General features: G+C 43.4%; 2 protein-coding genes across 2 annotated transcripts; one reads left to right on the top strand and one right to left on the bottom strand.

Moving 5' to 3' along the window:
* The first annotated feature begins 648 nt into the window (after positions 1 to 648).
* LOC136175184 (olfactory receptor 51I2-like) lies at positions 649 to 1,611 on the top strand. Its single transcript, XM_065945505.1, has one exon. The coding sequence runs from the start codon at positions 649 to 651 to the stop codon at positions 1,609 to 1,611; it is 963 nt and encodes a 320-aa protein (XP_065801577.1).
* A 4,680-nt stretch (positions 1,612 to 6,291) lies between these two features.
* On the bottom strand, positions 6,292 to 19,671 carry LOC136175026 (olfactory receptor 51E1). Its single transcript, XM_065945322.1, has 2 exons — positions 19,632 to 19,671; positions 6,292 to 7,287 (listed from the first exon to the last, which is right to left on the bottom strand). Exon 2 carries the CDS (start codon positions 7,243 to 7,245, stop codon positions 6,292 to 6,294), a length of 954 nt encoding a protein of 317 aa, XP_065801394.1. The 5' UTR covers positions 7,246 to 7,287; positions 19,632 to 19,671.

Genomic DNA, 19,671 nt, shown 5'->3' with positions numbered 1-19,671 from the left:
ATGGGGGAAGAAAGCGGCTAATCACTCTTTCAGACCCTCTCTCTATCAGACTGCATGAGCTCTCATCCTTGCCTCTCCCTGGATATCTGATTCAACTGTCCCTCTCTCTCTCCAAACAGGCATTCTTCTTAGATCCCAATGCACATAGCAATACATCCTCAATTTGAGCAACAAGTATTCAGAATTCAGAATTCAGATTCTCTGAATTCTAATTGCTATTTCGCTACAGAGAAATTTCATTAGCTCATACCTGGGCTCAACATTAGGGATGGTAAACTTTTGCAAGATAAAATTATGTCTTAGTGATGTGACTCATAGGGTCCAAGACTGTGGATGAAGGGGAACAGCCTTAAAAAGAAATTTATGACTTTGATAATGAAATGAGAAAATCTAGACAAATACACTAGCATAGTACATGGAATATAATAGGGGGTCTGCCAATATTTAAGTTGCTATTATCATTAGGTTTTAGACATGTTGGTAAATAGTACAACCAGTTATTTGATTGTACTGGGACTTGATCAGGTATGGGACTTGATTTTTAGAATTCGGATTCAATATTAGATTTTTCTTTTCTCTGGATCCTCTCAGTGCCTGCCCAGATTGAAGAAGTCACATCTTTCTGGAGACCTGATCTGTAAACTAAAGATGCTCTCTTCCTGGTCCTTTGCCAACATCTCCTTCTTCCAGCCACCTGCTTTCCTGATGATTGGCATCCCAGGCCTGGAGGCTGTTCATGGCTGGATCTCCATCCCCTTCTCCTCCATGTACACTGCAGCCCTCACTGGGAACTGCCTGATCCTCTTGGCTGTGAGGAGGACCCCTAGCCTGCACCAGCCCATGTACTACTTCCTGTCCATGCTGGCCCTCACCGACGTGGGCCTCACCTTGTCCACAATGCCCACCACGCTGGCTGTGCTCTGGTTTGACCATCGGCTCATCGGCTTCAATGCCTGTCTGGCCCAGATGTTCTTCCTCCACTTCTTCTCCGTGGTGGAGTCCTCGGTGCTCCTGGCCATGTCGTTTGATCGCTTTGTGGCCATCTCCAACCCCCTGCGCTATGCCTCTGTCCTCACAAACAGCGTCATCATCAGGATTGGGCTGGCCATTGTGGCTCGCGCTACCCTATGCCTCTTCGCTGTGCCATTTTTGATTAAGCGCCTAAACTTCTGCCCTGGCAATAATGTCCTGTCTCACTCATTCTGTTTCCATCCTGATGTGATGAGAAGAGCCTGTGCTGACATCAGCCTCAATATACGCTATGGGCTCTATGTGGTTGTGTCCACTGGGGGCATAGATTCCCTGCTCATTGCCCTATCCTACACTTTCATCCTGCGCATGGTCCTGAGTCTGGCCTCTCCCAGGGAGCGCATCCGGGCCCTCAACACCTGTGCCTCCCATATCCTGGCTGTCTTTGTCTTCTTTATTCCAGGTGTCTCCATGTCCATGATCCACCATTTTGGGAGGCACCTTCCCGCTGTGGTACATACCCTTGTTGCCTATGTGTATCTAGTGGTACCCCCTGCGCTCAACCCCGTCATCTATAGTGTCAAGTCCAAGTCCATCAGGGAGGCCATGTTCAGGGTTCTAAGGGGGAAAGACAAAGGCTGATGTAATTATGACAGGCTAGAGAGTCTGGATATCACAAAAGACACTTTCTGTAGCCTCATAGGATCCTGCTACCCTCAGCAAGCACTGACAGTTCCTAGTCTGTGCTCATGCGGTGGGAAGACAATGAAGCTTCTTCATGATACAAATGGACATTCACCATTTACTTTGTACCAGAAGCAGTGCTGAGAAGGAAAGGCTAAGAAATATTTTAATCACGGTCCTTTCTTTCTAGGAGTTCACAATCTTGTGCCAGGATAAAGGCATATAAATATACAGAGTATAGATTTATACATACCATAATAAAGTTCAGTGCAAGAGATCACTAAGGACGATAAATTCATGCATGCCAGAACTTTCCTAGGAAGATCAGACAAACCTCTACAAAGGGGAGAAGGCTTTTTATTTCATCTTGGAAAATGTATAGGGTTTTTCTAGGCAAAGTGTGAATTAAGGAAAAGGAAAATCTAGAGGAAAAAGAAGACATGAAAAAGCCATTTTTCATTTTTTCATAAAATTTTATTGAACAAGTGAATAAATGTGTTAATCATGTGATATGGTGCCACCTGCCTAAGCACTAACTCTTCTTGTAACCCCACTCAGGAGTGTCTTTTTCTCCAAGAGACTCACTTTCCTGATAGATTCCATGGTGAAGTCTGATACTGACAGTTGCATCCCCTCCTATAACCAGAATTCAGATTTCCAACAGTCTTCATATCCTTATTCTTCAAGTGTGTTAGAGTTAAGAATCTACATCCTTGTTGGCTTCCTTAGGAATAGTAAATTACAATCTGGTTCTGCATCAGCTTCATATTCTTTGGATCAAATATAAGATTAAAAAAATCTATGAGACTCCAGGGGAATGGACATGAAGTTTGAAAGTACTTTGCTTAAGAGATAAACAAGAACACCAACTCTGAAAGCCTAAATCAATGTTATAATATAATCCTTTCCCAAGTTCAGATCTGCCTATGTGAAGGCCAGCCATAGTGGAAGGGAATGACCCTCCACAGGTATGTCCATTGCATACAAGGGAATCTTTCCTCAACTTAATTAAAAGAGTGATATAAGATAGATTATTATCTTAAACAGACAGAACTCAGAGATCTCATTCTAGCTTTTCTGAACTGAAAATGGTCCAGTTCTAAAAATCTTCAAGAAGTCAGAGCACACTGAAGAGAAAATACTTCCTCTGGCCTGACAAATCATGGATAGCTTCATTTTATAAGGAGTTACTAAAAAAAAAAGGGGGGGGGGTGGGGGGCAAAAGATCAGTTCACACAATGGGACAGAGTGAAACAAAGGCTTTAAAAATTAATAAAATCAATCAGAGACACCAAGTAGCTGAATAATACGTTGTGTGGAAGAATTATAAATGTTATACTGAAGAAATAAGACAGGAACAGGTATAAAAGGAAAAAGTGTAGCCTACTGTCTTTCTGAGAAGTAAAAACTTTTCACGGGAAGTAACAAAAGATCCTTGATGGATTTTAAGCAAGGAAGTTAATCAGAGGTGTGTTTGGAAAAAACTCCTACTAGCTCTGTGGGGTTTAGAACTGGTGCAAATGATATTCAAAGCAAGGAGACCAGTGTGAAGGTTTTGACAATTGTCCAAGCAGCAGGGGAGTATCTGGACTAGAGAGCTGGTAGTCATAACTGAGAACGCAAGACATGTTTATGAATCATTTCTAGGTAAAACCTAAAAAGAAAAAAAAAAAATGAGTAAGTGACTTAAAGACTGAAATTTCATGTTGTTCCAACTTTTCTAGGATCCAGCAAAGGTCCAATTAGTTGCAATGGTGGGGCCAGAGACAAGAATATCTAAACAAAGGAAATGGGGCCAATAAAATGATGTCCAGGTAAAATGTATATGATAAAGTTTTTAAAAGTGAAAGTGTTAGTTGCTCAGTCATGTTTGACTCTTTGCAACCCCATGAGTTGTAGCCCACCAGACTCCTCTGACGGTGGGTTTTCCCAAGCAAGAATACTGGAATAGGTTGTCATTCCCTTCTCCAGGGGATCTTCCCAACCCCGGGGTTCAAACCCAGGTCTCCCTCATTGCAGACAGATTTTTTACTGTTAAAACTACCCAGGAAACTTCTAATTTCCAATCAACTCTCCTAAAAAAGGCAGCCTCTCTTTTCATCCTAGTTCTTACCTCTGGGCCCTCTGGATGACCCAGTAAGTACTGAAGTAAATGACCAGATATAGTTTTGTCCCTAAATCTGGCCTTTAGTACTTATTGAGAAACACAGGAAGGTAGTGGAAGTGTTGATGTGTGTGCATGTGTGTTTACATTCACCAAATGGTTAATCCATTTAGGATCAAAACCATGAAACTTTATCCTGAGCATATTAACTATTATACACTTGGAATCTAAGTGTACACTTAGATTTATACACTTTTGTGTATAAATTATACACTTTTGAAATCTAAGATAATAGCTGCATCCCCAGAAATAAAAGTAAAAAATGTGTCTGTCTGATTTGTCTCTTTTTACTCATTTATCTGTGACTCTTGTGGGATTTCAACTATAAAACAGATACCCACATTTATCATATGCCCATACAGAAGCATGTATACAAACACTTATTAGAAATCTGGAAGAATAAACACCAAAAGGCCAGCAGTACTTTTTTTTTTTTCTTTAGGGTGACAAGTTTATTGGAGTTTTTATTACATTTTTATTTCTGTTATATTTTCAGAATGTCTAAGATCTTTGTTTACTGTGATCATATACTGGTTTCCTAATAAGAAAAAAGTCTTTCTCTTCTCTCTCATTCTGTTTCTTTCAATCTCAGTGTCAGGGCACTATTGGGAACTGGGATGATCCTCTATACAGTTCAGAGTGACCCTAGCTGGCATTGACTAATTTATATCCCTCGATCTGCTGGTTGCCACTCACCGAGCACAGCAGATTCCACACTGCTCACAATTCTCATCTTCTGGATTCCAGTGCAAGAAATTGGATATGCTCTCCTGATAGCCTTTCTACCGAGTAGTCCTGTGCTTCTGGCCATGGCCAGAAAAGTCTGTTCAGCCATGTGCCATGCTCTCTACTCTCCTACCTGCTTCTCACACTTACGTATCTATCTCTCCTTAGGTCTGCCTAGCACTCCCCGGTGGGTGGAGATCTCATTCCTCCTCCATTCATTACTCCTGAACTCCTGCACCTGCAACGCCCACACACATTCTTCCCATTTGGCTTCCTTCTGGAAATGCTATACTTGGCCTGTGGGGCTCCTGTCTGGGCCTTTGGAACCATACTCATGCTAAATGCAGCTATCAGGGATACAGTCTTTAAAAAAAAAGTCTGTATTGCATGACACAACATGTCAGATCTTAATTCCCCAACCAGGAATCAAACCCATGGCACTTTGGTGCTGTGCGTGTCCCCAGCAGGGTGTCTCAGACCCTGGGAATACATGTTGCCCACTTCTATGCTCTGTTCACTTTCTGTGGGCCTATGCTTGCCTTAGCTTTTCTTCCTCACTAGTCACCTGGGCCACTGATCCCACTCAGCCTCACAATGCTTTGTGCTCTTGACTCCCTGGTCTATGGTACCAGCCCTGCCCTTTCTGCCGTGAGCCTCTAAGTTTTCTCAGCTGCGTTTCTCTATAAAGTGTCTCTTCAGATATCCAGTGAATGCCCCAACTACTAATCATACTATTACCCGAAATAGCCACTGTTTGGGAATTACCCAAACATATTCCTGTTGCTATGACATAAGTACAATGGCAAGTAGTCTGGGAACCTTTGAAATTAAAGCCATCAACAACATTAACAGGGAATTCCTAAATACAATACTGAACGGGAAAGGAACTTAAATACAGAAAATTCAAGACTCTAGAATGTCTGACTTACTACCCCACTAGTCTAACAACCCCTCCTCAAATATGGGGTTGGGCATCAAAAGATAACATTTTAAGCCCGTGTGATCTCATTGAACATCAGTTTCCCCATCAGTACAATGGGGACACTAATCACATTCCTGCTGAAATCAAAAGGTTGATAAGAAAATTGGAAAATAAGGAAAACTTTCCAGAGTCTACGAAAATGCTCAGATATAGTATCATCTTTTATTAATGTAGATAAATGTAATCTTCTGTGAATTTACTTTCAATCCTCTTCTTTAGAACTGGTAGTCAGGAAAAAAAAAAAAAGAAATCATGTTTTCTCTGTGGACATCATTTTGAAGAGGGAAATCCAGGTATGTCTCCTTTCCTAAGATCCAAATGGTAGGGGATTTTGAAGAGGAAATCAGTTTTAAGCCAGATTATCTAATTGTAATATGTTCTTATATTTAATTTTTGTCATACTCAAACCTTTGGTAAACATCCTTTAGAAATATCGCCCTTATCTCAGAATGCTATGAACTATCAGCACAAGCAACTGTCTGAATGGTTTGGACTTGAAAATTGAACTGAATTCCAACCAAATAGGAAGTAATAACCCTCCAACCTCAACTACCCCAAAGAACTAAAGGGAAAAATAATATTGAAAAATAAGGATTGGGAGTATACAGTTCTGCTGCCCCTACACACATGGAGATCCTCTAACCAGTTTCATCTTTGAAGGATCAGTTGTGTTTTTATTAAGAATTTTTTTCCTAATACTGTCTTCCAAAATGTTGATATTAAAATCTGAACTGAAAGACTTTGCACGAAAAAGAAATATGGCCCCTTAGGGATCCAAAGTGTGGGTGGTCACATGAAAAAGACGAAGGATACGCTGTCGGATCTCCTTTGTCTTCACTCCATAGACAATAGGGTTGAGCACGGGAGGAACAAGCAGGTAGGTGTTGGCCAGGATGATGGGCAGGAGGGAGTCATGCGGCTTGCCAAACCGGTGCACCATAGACAATCCAATGAAAGGTACATAGAATATGAAAACAGCACACACATGAGAGACACATGTACCAAATGCTTTTGCCTGGGCTTCACGTGTCAAGCCCAACACAGTCTTGAGGATAAGCAGATATGACAAAGAGATGAGAAGTGAGTCCAGGCCAATGGCTGAGATGATGACGATGAGGCCATAGATGATATTGACGTGGATGTCAGCACAGGCCAGCTTCATGACATCTTGGTGCAGGCAGTAGGAATGGGAAAGGATATTGGATCGGCAGAAGGGTAGCCTTTTGATGAAGACAGGTAGGGGTGCCATAAGTGCAACCCCCCGCACCACAGCAGCCATGCCAATCTTGGTTACACGAGGCAATGTTAGCACAGTGGCATGGCGTAGTGGGTGGCAGATGGCCACATAGCGGTCAAAGGCCATGGCCAGCAGCACTGTGGACTCCATGCCAGATAAAGAGTGGATGGCAAACATCTGTAACAGACAAGCATCAAACTGGATGGTAGTGGAGTTGAACCAGAAGATGGCCATCATTTTGGGCATGGATGACGTGGAGATGAGAACATCAAGGCCAGAAAGCATGCAAAGAAAGATGTACATGGGTTCATGTAGACTGTGCTCCGTCCTCACAATGTAGATGATCGTCAAGTTACCTAGCACAGCAATAAGGTAGAGGGAACAAAGTGGGAAGGCCAGCCAGAACTGAGCTTCTTCCAAGCCTGGCAGGCCTATTAGGATGAAATACGTGGCACTGGATTCATTGCCATTGGGACCCACCATTGTGAAGAAGCTGAGCTGCAACCAGTGCCAGGCAGGTAGAGGCTGGAATACAAAGATAAGCCATTGTCAGATCCTCTAAGATTTTTCTGTCATTTTCCTCCCCACCTCCCCCCTCTCTATTCCATGCCCTATTCTTTGACAAGAACTCTAACTTCATTGCCTATCCAAACTCTGATTCTATTCTAAATTCAACCTAACTATCCTTCATAACTCAAGGCCCAAATGAGCATTCACCCAGTCTTACTTACTAGCCTCACCTCAAAGTGAACTCGGAAAACAAATAAAATACTGAAGCAAAAATTCTAAGTGTTTTAAATCGTGTAGTTCACCGATAAGAGGTAGTTGACTAAGTTCATATCAGACATAGATGATAAAACTCCCTTTGCTTCTATTCTAACTACCCTGTGCTCCACTATCTTTAATATCTACTGTAATTCTATCATTCAGTTCAGTTCAATTCAGTCGCTCAGTTGTGTCCGACTCTTTGAGACCCCATGAATCGCAGCACACCAGGCCTCCCTATCCATCACAAACTCCCGGAGTTGATTCAAACTCATGCCCATCGAGTCGGTGATGCCATCCAGCCATCTCATCCTCTGTTGTCCCCTTCTCCTGCTGCCCCCAATCCCTCCCAGCATCAGGTTCTTTTCCAACGAGTCAACTGTTTGCATGAGGTGGCCAAAGTATTGGAGTTTCAGCTTCAGCATCAGTCCTTCCAATGAACACCCAGGACTTATCTCCTTCAGGATGGACTGGTTGGATCTCCTTGCAGTCCAAGGGACTCTCAAGAGTCTTCTCTAACACCACAGTTCAAAAGCGTCAATTTTTCTGCGCTCAGTTTTCTTCACAGTCCAACTCTCACATCCATACATGACCACTGGAAAAACCATAGCCTTGACCAGATGGACCTTTGTTGGCAAAGTAATGTCTTTGGTTTTTAATATGCTACCTAGGTTGGTCATAACTTTCCTTCCAAGGAATAAGTGTCTTTTAATTTCATGGCTGCAATCATCATCTGCAGTAATTTTGGAGCCCCCAAAATTAAAATCTTACACTGTTTCCACTCTCTCCCCATCTATTTCCCATGAGGTGATGGGACCAGATGCCACGATCTTAGTTTTCTGAATGCTAAGCTTTAAGCCAACTTTTTCACTCTCCTCTTTCACTTTCATCAAGAGGCTTTTTAGTTCCTCTTCACTTTCTGCCATAAGGGTGTCATCTGCATATCTGAAGTTGTTGATATTTCTCCCGGCAATCTTGATTCCAGCTTGTGCTTCTTCCAGCCCAGCGTTTCTCATGATGTACTCTGCAAGTAAGAGTACTTAAACAAGCAGGGTGACAATATACAGCCTTGATGTACTCTTTTTCCTATTTGGAACCAGTCTGTTGTTCCATGTCCACTTCTAACTGTTGCTTCCTGACCTGCATAAAGGTTTTTCAAGAGGCAGGTCAGGTGGCCTGGTATTCCCATCTCCTTCAAAATTTTCCACAGTTTATTGTGATCTACACAGTCAAAGGCTTTGGCGTAGTCAATAAAGCAGAAATAGATGCTTTTCTGGAACTCTCTTGCTTTTTCGATGATCCAGCGGATATTGGCAATTTGATCTCTGGTTCCTCTGCCTTTTCTAAAACCAGCTTGAATATGTGGAAGTTCTCGGTTCACGTACTGCTGAAGCCTGGCTTGGAGAATTTTGAGCATTACCTTACTAACGTGTGAGATGAGTGCAATTGTGTGGTAGTTTGAGTATTCTTTGTGATTGCCCTTCTTTGGGATTGGAATGAAAACTGACCTTTTCCAGTCCTGTGGCCACTGTTGAGTTTTCCAAATTTGCTGGCATATTGAGTACAGCACTTTCACAGCATCATCTTTCAGGATTTGAAATAGCTCAACTGGAATTCCATCCCCTCCACTAGTTTTGTTCATAGTGATGCCTTCTAAGGCCCACTTGACTCACATTCCAGGATGTCTAGCTCTAGGTGAGTGATCACACCATTGTGATTATCTGGGTCATGAAGATCTTTTTTGTACAGTTCTTCTGTGTATTCTTTCCACCTCTTCTTAATATCTTCTGCTTCTGTTAGGTCCATACCATTTCTGTCCTTTATTGAGCCCATTTTTGCATGAAATGTTCCCTTGGTATCTCTAATTTTCTTGAAGAGATCTCTAGTCTTTCCCATTCTGTTGTTTTCCTCTATTTCTTTGCATTGATCACTGAGGAAAGCTTTCTTATCTCTCCTGGCTATTCTATGAAACTCTGCATTCAAATGGGAATATCTTTCCTTTTTCCCTTTGCTTTTCACTTCTCTTCATTTCACAGATATTTGTAAGGCCTCCTCAGACAACCATTTTGCCTTTTTGCATTTCTTTTCCATAGGGATGGCCTTGATCCCTGTCTCCTGTTCAATGTCACGAACCTCTGTGCATAGTTCATCAGGCTCTCTGTCTATCAGATCTAGTCCCTTAAATCTATTTCTCACTTCCACTGTATAGTCATAAGGGATTTGATTTAGGTCATACCTGAATGATCTAGTGGTTATCCCTTTTTTCTTCAGTTTAAGTCTGAATTTGGCAATAAAGAGTTCATGATCTGAGCCAAGAGCTCTATACAGTCAGCAAAAACAAGACTGGGAGCTGACTGTGGCTCAGATCATCAACTCTATCATTAGACTATCTTTAAGACTAATCACAGTCCAATGTAGGAATACTCTAGTAACACAGACTAACATTGAAATATAACCTTATCACTAATTCTTATGACCTCTCCAATTCTAGCCTTAACCCTAACTTTAGCATTAACCTAAGACTTAAATCCAGTAGCTATTCAAAACAATGTAAAACTTAATAATGGCCTTCCCAGGTGTCTCAATGGTAAAGAATCCACCTGCCAATGCAGGAAACGTGGGTTTGATCCCTGGGTTGGAAAGATCCCCTGGAGAAGGAAATGGCAATCCCCTCCAATATTCTTGCTTGGGAAATCCCACAAACAGCTCCAGTCCATGGGGTCATGAAAGAGTTAGACACGACTTAGCAGCTAAACAACAAAGACTTAACTCTTGCAGTCATTTAAAACTTAATGTAAAACTTAATAATACCTATTTTTTATGGTAACCCTTAATTCAACTTAAAAAAAAAAGATACACTAAACACATCCTGAACTTTAACTCTACATTCTTATTCTTGCTCAAATGTTCACCCAAAGTCTTACACTTGTTCAGACTGCCCAGTTTATTTCATTAAAGGAACAGTGACTGCAATGGATGCCATAGGTGTCCCACTCAGATCCCCTTCACCAAGCCAATGCATCTGTATCCCTTCTGCAGTGGATGTTGAGTAAGACAGGCTCAGAATTCTTCCTTTCTACAGAAAAATTTTATTTACCAAATGAGAGGCACTTCACCCAGAAAGTCATGTTATCCCCACCAGGGCAGATCTAGAGGTCAATGAGTGCCTGACACAATGGTACACAAGGCCAGCCTCCTTGACTCCAGGTGGGACCAAAGCTGGGATGCAATGTGTGCTCCAAAGCTTCCTGAGGAACCAAACCTGTAGCTGGTCTCCAGCTGAAACCACAGCCTCACATTATTTTCTTTCTGTGCTCTGTGCTATTTCCCTCACTCATCTTCTCGTGACAATATGTCCTTTAAATAAGAATTTCTATTTAGGTACTGTTTCTAGGGGACCTACTAGGCTGAAGAGAGTTGGACTGATACAGAGGACTAAATGTGAATGATGATGGCATTAGAAGCACTGGAGGAACAATCAATCCTACACCAGGGTTCCACCATCCCCAAATCTGGCTATTGAAGTGAGGGATATAAGTAGAGATTCCTGAGGTGGGAAATATCAGACTTGAGTTTTCTCAGATCACATCTCTCTTTTGAAACAATTAGAGAGTTAACTAACTTTCTCTCTTTTTCCTTTTCCTTCGTTCATTCACGTATATTCACATGCTCCTATTATTTATTAGATTATATAAATTGTATATATAGGTGTATATATTTTGTGTGTGTGTGTGGCTTTCTCCTCTTCCCATTATGCTAGGGTATGTTTAAGAATTTTATCTTGGTAAGAAAAAAGGGGGCTTCCCTGGTGGCTCAGACAGTAAAGAATCCACCTGCAATGCAGGAGACCTGGGTTCAATTCCTGGGTTGGGAAGATCCCCTGGAGGAGGGCGTGGCAACCCACTCCTGTGTTCTTGCCTGGAGAATCCCCATGGACAGAGGAACCTGGCAGACTATAGTCCATGGGTTTGCAAAGAGTCAGACACGACTGAGCGACTAAGCACAGCATAACAAGAAAAAAGAAGGACTAGGTTCTTAAGATTTGGTCCTTGATAACTGAGGTAGGGGCTTCTGCATGGGCTACCAGACAGCAGGTGAATGCAGAGAAGAGCTCACAGCCAGCATCAGGAGGGGTTTACACTTTCACTGGGTTCAGAATGTGTTGATGGGTTTTGTTCCACCATTGATCTGCCACCCAGAGGTTCCCTCAGGCCAGACACAAAGGGGAAAACACTGAGAGCATGAGCTTTAGAACAGAGAGGGACAGATTTTAATTCCAAAAACTGGAGGGAGAAGCTCTAAGGAGTCAAGCTTAATGAAGAACTTCAGGTTAAGAGACCAAAGTCTTCAAAGTCACTTAAATCTTCTGTACTGACCTCTCCATAGTATATGACACTGTGATTATTTCTCTCCTTCTTAAGACTTCTCCTTGATCCTTCTGCTTCTCCTCATTTCTCTCTGACCATTAGTTTTTTATTCTTTCTGGATCTTCAGCCTCCTTCACTTGACCCTTAAGCATGTTTTTACATGATAGTGCTCTCAGAATGTTATCCTCAGAGCTCTTTTCAATCTATATACATTCCCTGAGCCATCTCACCCGCTTCAGTAAACCTTCAGTAAACTGATGATTCCTAAATATTCTTGGGAAGGCCTGAATTATCTTTTGTGATCCAGATTCACAATTCTAAATTCACTAAAAGAATCCACCTAGTTGTCTCTGAAGCACATCAAACTCTCCATGTCCAAAGATCAAGGTCTTCCAGGGGCAGTATTGTACAGTTGTTAAGTAAGACTGGATTTAAATGGAGCCTGGATTTAAATCCCAGGCAGCAACTTTGTTAGCTGTACAATCTGGGGCAAATCATTTAACCTTTATAAGCCTCAGTTTCCTCATTGCTAAAATGAGATTAATAGTCCCTGCTTAATAGAAATCAATGTAAAGTTTAATTGAGATGATCAGTGTTAAAGCTTTTAACACAATGCCTGGAACAGAGTAAATCTGCACACACACAAAAAAATTATATGTGTTGCTGTTAACTGTTTTCCTATAGTGTTTCCCTTTTTCTATTATGGTGGCCTAAACAGACACAGGACTTTCCAGGTGGCGCCAATGGTAAAGAACCCATCTGCCAGTGCAGGAGGCATAAGAGACCTGGGTTCGATCCCTGGGTTGGGAAGATCCCCTAGAGGAGGGCATGGCAACCCACTCCAGTATTCTTGCCTGGAGAATCCCATGGAAAGAGAAACCTGACCGGCTACAGTTCATAGGGTCGCAAAGAGTCGGATAGGACTGAAACAACTTATCCAACAGACACATAAGCTAAATACTCTGATTCTCATAGCCATGCCCCTAGTGTTAGCTTTGTTATCAGCACAATCCCAAGAATCTTCTACCCAAATGAAATTGGGTCACCATTTATGGTTTTAAAAAATACCTTTGAAAACTTCACGTTAATTCTGGAATAAAGACAGAACTGCTAGGGTGGGGCAAAGCTCCGCCTTTCAGCATCCAGCCCTAGTTTCTCTCTGACCACTCTTCCCCTGGCCCCTATACTCCAGACACATTGGAATACATACCATTTCATAAATGTAGCATTGATTTTGTGCCTCTGTTTGTCTTTTTTTTTTTTAACTTCTTTTTGTCACTTTCCTCCTAAATCTCCCTCCTTATCTTCCCACTGGGCAAGATTGCATCTTCCACCTCCTGGTTTACTGCCTCTCTCCTGTGCACTTTGCTGAACCTCTTTCCCTTTGATCCCCTGGGGTATAATTAAATGTTTCCTGTTCTGTGCTCCCAAAGAACTTCGTTTAGGTCTCTTTTTATGCATTTACCATCCTGAACTAGAATTATTGCTATGTTTGTCACTAAATTTTTAATTCCTAAACGGCAGGGACCCAATTCTGTGTTTAGTTAATGTTTGTTGAAAATAAAAAAGAGTTTTATCACAAGAAGAATTTCTCAGTAAATGTCAAATGAGGTAGCACAGCCAAGGGGATAAGAAAGACTGCTAGTTGTCTGAACTATAGAGATTTTTGAGAAAAAATAAAAAACTGGAAATTCATATCAGGGTGTTGTAAGTTCAGAACAAGAATTTTTAGGATCAAACTAAAAAGATCTTTCTCATTCAGGGATCCAGAGGGCATGAGAATGGATACATGGAGAACAGGGCAAGAGCAAAGCCTGGACTCTAAATAAATGCAAAATGGACATATGTAACTGGGAAGGGTTAAATCTGACTCCATACTGGATCTGCTTCTGTGACTTTAAGTCTTATTTTGCCGATTTTGTTATTATGTGGTTTAGTCGTTAAGTCCTGTCAGGCCCATGTGACCCTATGGGCTGTACTGCCAGGCTCCTTTGTCCATGGGATTCTCCAGGCAAGAATGTTGGAGTGGGTTGCTGTTTCCTTGTCCAGGGGATCTGCCCCACCCAGGGGTTACAGGCAGATTCTTTACCGAGCCGTGAGGGAAGACCTTTTGTTATTATAGGCATTCACTACGGCTTGCCCTGGGCTATGGTCCCTTTGACTCACAGGCAGATAGCCTGACCCTGCCCACCTATGAAAGACTGGGACATTCTTGAGTTCCTTGTGTGGGAAATGGTGCCCTTTGTCTCTTGCTTACCAGCTTGGCTCAGAAATTCACATGTGGAGGGCCGGAATCGCAGATAGCTGTGGCATATTTGTTTATTGATATGACAGGAGATACTTCATTTCATATCACCTGTGAAATAACTGTAAGGAAGTGAAACCAACACATCCCCCTGCCGAAGGCTTACCATTCTAGGAAACATTTGCAAGAATTAAATGGTCTTTTACTTTGTTTCCTCACCTCCCCCCATCTCTGATCCATAAAAGAACCTAGCATCTAAGCCCTGGCATCCAAAACAATATGATTATTTTCAGACACTAGTCTGCCATTTTCTCAGTCAGCCAGCTTTCCAAAGTCATATCGCTTGCCTCAATACCTCATCTCCCGGATTTATTGGCCTATCGTGTGGCAAGCAGAATGATCTTGGACTCAGTGACACTTGCAGCACAGTTTGTACCTAAGAGAGAGGGTGACCAAGGATCCCTGATCTGGAGATGTCAGCAAAAAGGCTCCGGTGCTTCACAGGGTCAGATATCAATACCATCCAAAATTTCACGTGGACAGACAATGCAAAACTGGGCAGTTCCCAGGATAAAGATGCGCTGCCTTAGGAAATATACTGAGGAGAAATTATGGGTTGGCACATTCAACCCTGTTACCTAGAGGGTAAACTGATGTGTTGAGTGGAGCCCTGGGACTACAAATCAAGTCCTGGGTCCAAGTAGATGCAGAGGATGATAATCTCATTGTGCTGTTGCAAAATCAACAAGGTCAGGAATGTCAAAAGACATCATAAAACAGCATCACAGTGTACAAAGTGTTTTTTTTTCATGTTTGCTTAAAAATGGGGAATAAGGGCTCTGAAAATGTCTGAGGTTTCCAAAAACTTTTTATCACCCCCCCATTTGTCACCTTAATTTCCACTTTACCTCAAGCACATTCTCATATACACACACATACTAACTAGCAGCCAATCTCTCCCAAAGGCAAAGGCTGAGAATTGAGATGGAGACACCAGAAATCAGAGAGAGGAGGATTTAGCTGGCCCAGAAGAGAGGTGCCTCGACAGCATAAATTGGACAGCTATCTGAGGTAAAATCGGGCTGGAACTCAGATGCCAGTAGCAGGAGAGAGCTGAAGGTCTGGAGGGGAAGCCAACCCAACGACCCAAGCATCACCCTTCAGACTGCTCAGCCCTGAAGCACCCCAGTCTCCCACAGTCCTGCCAGCTGACTGCCAGCCTGGGCAGCTGTTAGTAATTAGAACCATGGCACACACTCAGATAACATTTGGAAGCTCTGAAGGAAATTGGAGCTAAATCACTCTATTTTGAAAACAGAACATAATCAAGGAAAAATAAACAAAGAAAGAGTTTTTTTCTTTTTTAGAAAGCCTGCACTGCCTTAAACCCCCAGGGGATAGCTCTATGCTTGAGATTTTCTCTGAAAAGTCACACCATTTTAACAAGCCTGGGGAATGTTTCTTGGAGAACTGTGAAAAAAATCTTAGCCCTTTCTTAAGGACAGGGCATTAGAGCCTCCAGTGAGGTGGAGTAGAAATCTACATTGAGGTTTTTAATCCTCCACATTCCTTTCCCCTGGCCTCCAGGAGTCAGTCCCTCAGGCCAGCTCAGCCCCTATCCCAGCCCATCCTCAGATTCTTCCCCAGAGTTTCTAAATTCCATGTCAGAGAAGCATGGAAAAGTGGTCAGGGATACACTATCCACGAGAACAACGAGATCACTGCCACCATTGATTCTATTAGTTTTTGTGATTAAAATAGAAATCACAGACTGCCTACAAAATGCCAGATCCTGCCTGTATAGAGATAATTTAACCAAGGAACAATTCTCCATAATGAGACTTTTATGTATCATGTCTACATGGCACCCCACTCCAGTACTCTTGCCTGGAAAATCCCATGGATGGAGGAACCTGGTAGGCTGCAGTCCATAGGATCACTAAGAGTCAGACATGACTGAGCGACTTCGTTTTCACTTTTCACTTTCTTGCATTGAAGAAGGAAATGACAACCCACTCCAGTGTTCTTACCTGGAGAATCCCATGGACAGAGAAGCCTGGTAGGCTGCAGTCCATGGGGTCGCTAAGAGTCGGACATGACTGAGCGACTTCACTTTCACTTTTCACTTCCATGCATTGGAGAAGGAAATGGCAACCCACTCCAGTGTTCTTGCCTGGAGAATCCCAGGGACGGGGGAACCTGGTGGGCTGCCGTGTATGGGGTAGCACAGAGTCAGACACGACTGAAGCGACTTAGCAGCAGCAGCTACATTATAGGTGAGAAAACTGAAGTCGCCCCCCAACAAAAGTTAAATATTCCCAGGGTTTAATAGTTGACTGGTAAAACAGAAATCTGACCGAGGCTGTTCAACTCCAACACCTGTATGTTTTCCCCTTTAACTGTCTTTAATAGTGTTGCACCTTCTGAAAGCTAATCAAACCTTCCCCAGAGGCAAAGTAGAAAAGGGGCTTGGCAAGTAGAACACCTGGCCCAGTTAGATCCTTGAAAGAGAAACCAAGAGGGCAGTAAAGAGGACCCTCCTGGACTGGGACTTAGGCACTTCCCGCCTTTCAGCCCCAATTCTTCTGGTTGTGACTTGGGCAAGACCCACAGTGGAAAGTAAAAATCTTTACCCTCTATTGAGTACTTCCTTCTTATTCAATACAGGCCTCTCATCAAGCTGTCAAGCAGACATCATAAATCCCATTTTGCATACAGGAATGTTGAGGCTTAATTAAAGCTCTCAGCATCATATCCGTGTGCTTTCCAATATGCCAAGCTACTGCCCCGCCTCTCTCCCAGTCTCCTTTTGAATGATTTTAAGGACTATTTCAAGGTTAATCCGCAAGGAATCCAAAATTTAAAAAAAACCATAAGTCCAGAGAGCTTCTCTAGAACTCAGGACACCTGACCAGCTGTCTCTACTTGGATTCAGTGGGGAAGGGGGACAAGGAGGGAATGGAAGAGGGGATTTGTGATCACTGCTCTTACCTCGGCTAAGCACACAGAATGTTCTGTGCCTAGAACAGTGGGGTGGGGGCCTCTGGTGCCCCTGCCAGCATCTGTGGGAACATCTGGAAGAAAATGTCCTTGGAGGGAAGTCCAGGAATACCTGGGAACCTCTGACTGTTACTGCCGGGCCATCGAGGGAAGGCAGACCTCAGGGGTGATACTGTAACTGGCAGGACTACCAGGGCTCATCATTCAATTCATGGAGAGGGAACCTTCTCTTCATACTCCATAAGGGTATGATTCACGCATTCTAAGTCACTTCAGTCGTGTCCGACTCTTTGCGACCCCATGCACTATAGCCCACCAGGTTCCTCTATCCATGGAATTCTCTAAGCAAGAATACTGAAGTGGGTTGCCATGCCCTCCTCCAGGGATCTTCCCAACCCAGGGATCGAACCTGCATCTCCTATATTGCAGGCACATTCTTTACCGCTGAGCCACCAGGGAAGACTCTAGAAGAGTACCACATCCAGCCAAGTCATCTACATTTTCTGCCCCTCACAGCTTGCTTGTATTTTATAATGCACATGAACCCTTACAGGGCCTTGGCCATTCTTTTTAGAATGGCCACAAAGAGACTGGAAAGATGAGAGAGTACGATTTCTGACTCACAAAAGGCAAAGTGAGGGGCCTATCACCACTCTCCCTCTCATCCCCATTCCCTTCACTCAATCCAGTCTGTCCCTCCAAAATCAACCCCAGTCAGAGCTCCAAGCATTCATGGCCCTGCCCCTCCACTTCCCAAGTAGGACCAGAGCCAATAAGGTTCCCACACACCTTCACATTTTGATCCTTATCAGAGACCTTCAGAGCTTCTTTGACTATCGTCTATATGCAGCAGAACAGCCTGAGCTCAGACTTTAATATACATTTTTTTGGTTTTTTCAAATATCATACTACGCCAGACTAAGCACCAGAGATACTAAAATACAGAGTAAACAAGTCATGTTTCAGCCTTCCCGTCGGGGGCGGGGGGGGGGGGGAGAAATCGAGACAAATATGCAGCTATCATAACATGTTGTGATAAATGCTAGGGCAGGGGTAAGTACAAGCGGCTCAGAACAAAGCAGAAAATAGTTCACCAACGTGTCAGGCTCTGAGGAGGTGACATCTGAGCCAAGACTTGCAGGACCAGTCACAGTTAGCAGGGTTGGGGACACGGGGCCAGCAGCATTCAGTTAGATGACAAAACACATCAAGCGCCTACAATGTGCCCAAAACTGGAAATAAAACAGTGGATACAACAGAAAAGATCAGTGCTCCTCTGGAGCTCAAGCACTAGGAGAGCCATAACAGAAAAGAAACAAATAAGCCAAAACATTTCAGATAAAGATAAATGCCCTGAAGGTAGGACAGAGTGATGGGATAGAAAAGGACAGGGGCAAGACAGCCCTATTTGAGACAGGGGGTCAGTGAAGGCTTCTCTGAGGTGGTGACATAGCAACTGAGAGATGTGTGATGAGAAAACGCCGGCTGTTCTAAGATCGAGGCAAAGGGCGTTTCAGGCAGAGGAGGGAAGAGAAAAAGGTCTTCTGCTTTGGGGATTCACAGGAGGAAGAAGGTCAAGGTGGCCAGAGTATCAAGAGCACAGGAGAGTTGTAGGAGATGAGGTCAGAGAGGAGAGGAGGGGACAGGTCATGTAGGGACTTGCAGGACATGGCCAGGAGTTTTGATTTAATTCTGAGTGACTTGGGGGAAATTAAGCAATAGACTTGATCTAATTTGTTTTCAGAAGTGCATTCTACAAATGCAAAGACCCAGAGAGAATGAGAACACACCCTGTTTGAAAAGCTGCAAGTGGTTCAGTGTGCGTGCATATGTGTGTGGCGGGGGAGGGGAGGGGTGCACCTAAAGAGTGCAAGTCAGGAGAAGTCACAGCGTGGACACAAAATCCAGTTTTTTAATGGGCTGAAGACTGAACCCTGATCCTAGACATGGACTGGGTCAGGATCGGAAGCCCAGGAATTGTGCTAAGTTCTAAACCCAGCACAGCCTGACTCCTGATGTAAAGTACAGCATGAGCCCAGACCGCATTCAGAGCCCACATCCCACACAGAGCTATAATCTGACCCCTGATCAACCACACCAACATCCTGGGTGGGACCAGTCCTGTTCACACACCAAACCCCAGTCCAACTCTAGAGTGGTCCCAGCCCTGTCTGCTCTCGACCCACCACCTTCATTTAGCCCCATCCCCACCAGGCTAAAGATGGGTGCCCCAGTAAACTGATCACAGGAAAATGTCTTAAGAATTGCAAAAGAAGCATCCAGCACCAACCACGTTCCCTTCACCACATGAGCAGAGAAATTGCTGAGACCGTCTGTCCTTTGAGTCCGGGGCCTCCTTCACATCCCCAACCCCACTCCCTACTTCTTGTTCTCTCTGGCCTGGTTTCTCTTTCACTTAGCAGGTCTAATGAAGGACCCCTAGCTGCAGGAAACCCACACCCCCGGAGTCACCTCCAGTCTCCCACACTCACCTCAATTGCACTGAAGGAACGAGTGCCCTTTTCTCCAGGA

Source organism: Muntiacus reevesi, chromosome 9 (assembly GCF_963930625.1).
Source record: "Muntiacus reevesi chromosome 9, mMunRee1.1, whole genome shotgun sequence".
Lineage (NCBI taxonomy): Eukaryota > Metazoa > Chordata > Mammalia > Artiodactyla > Cervidae > Muntiacus > Muntiacus reevesi.
Note: the sequence above shows the minus strand (reverse complement) of the source record. Positions and strands in the feature narration are given on the sequence as shown.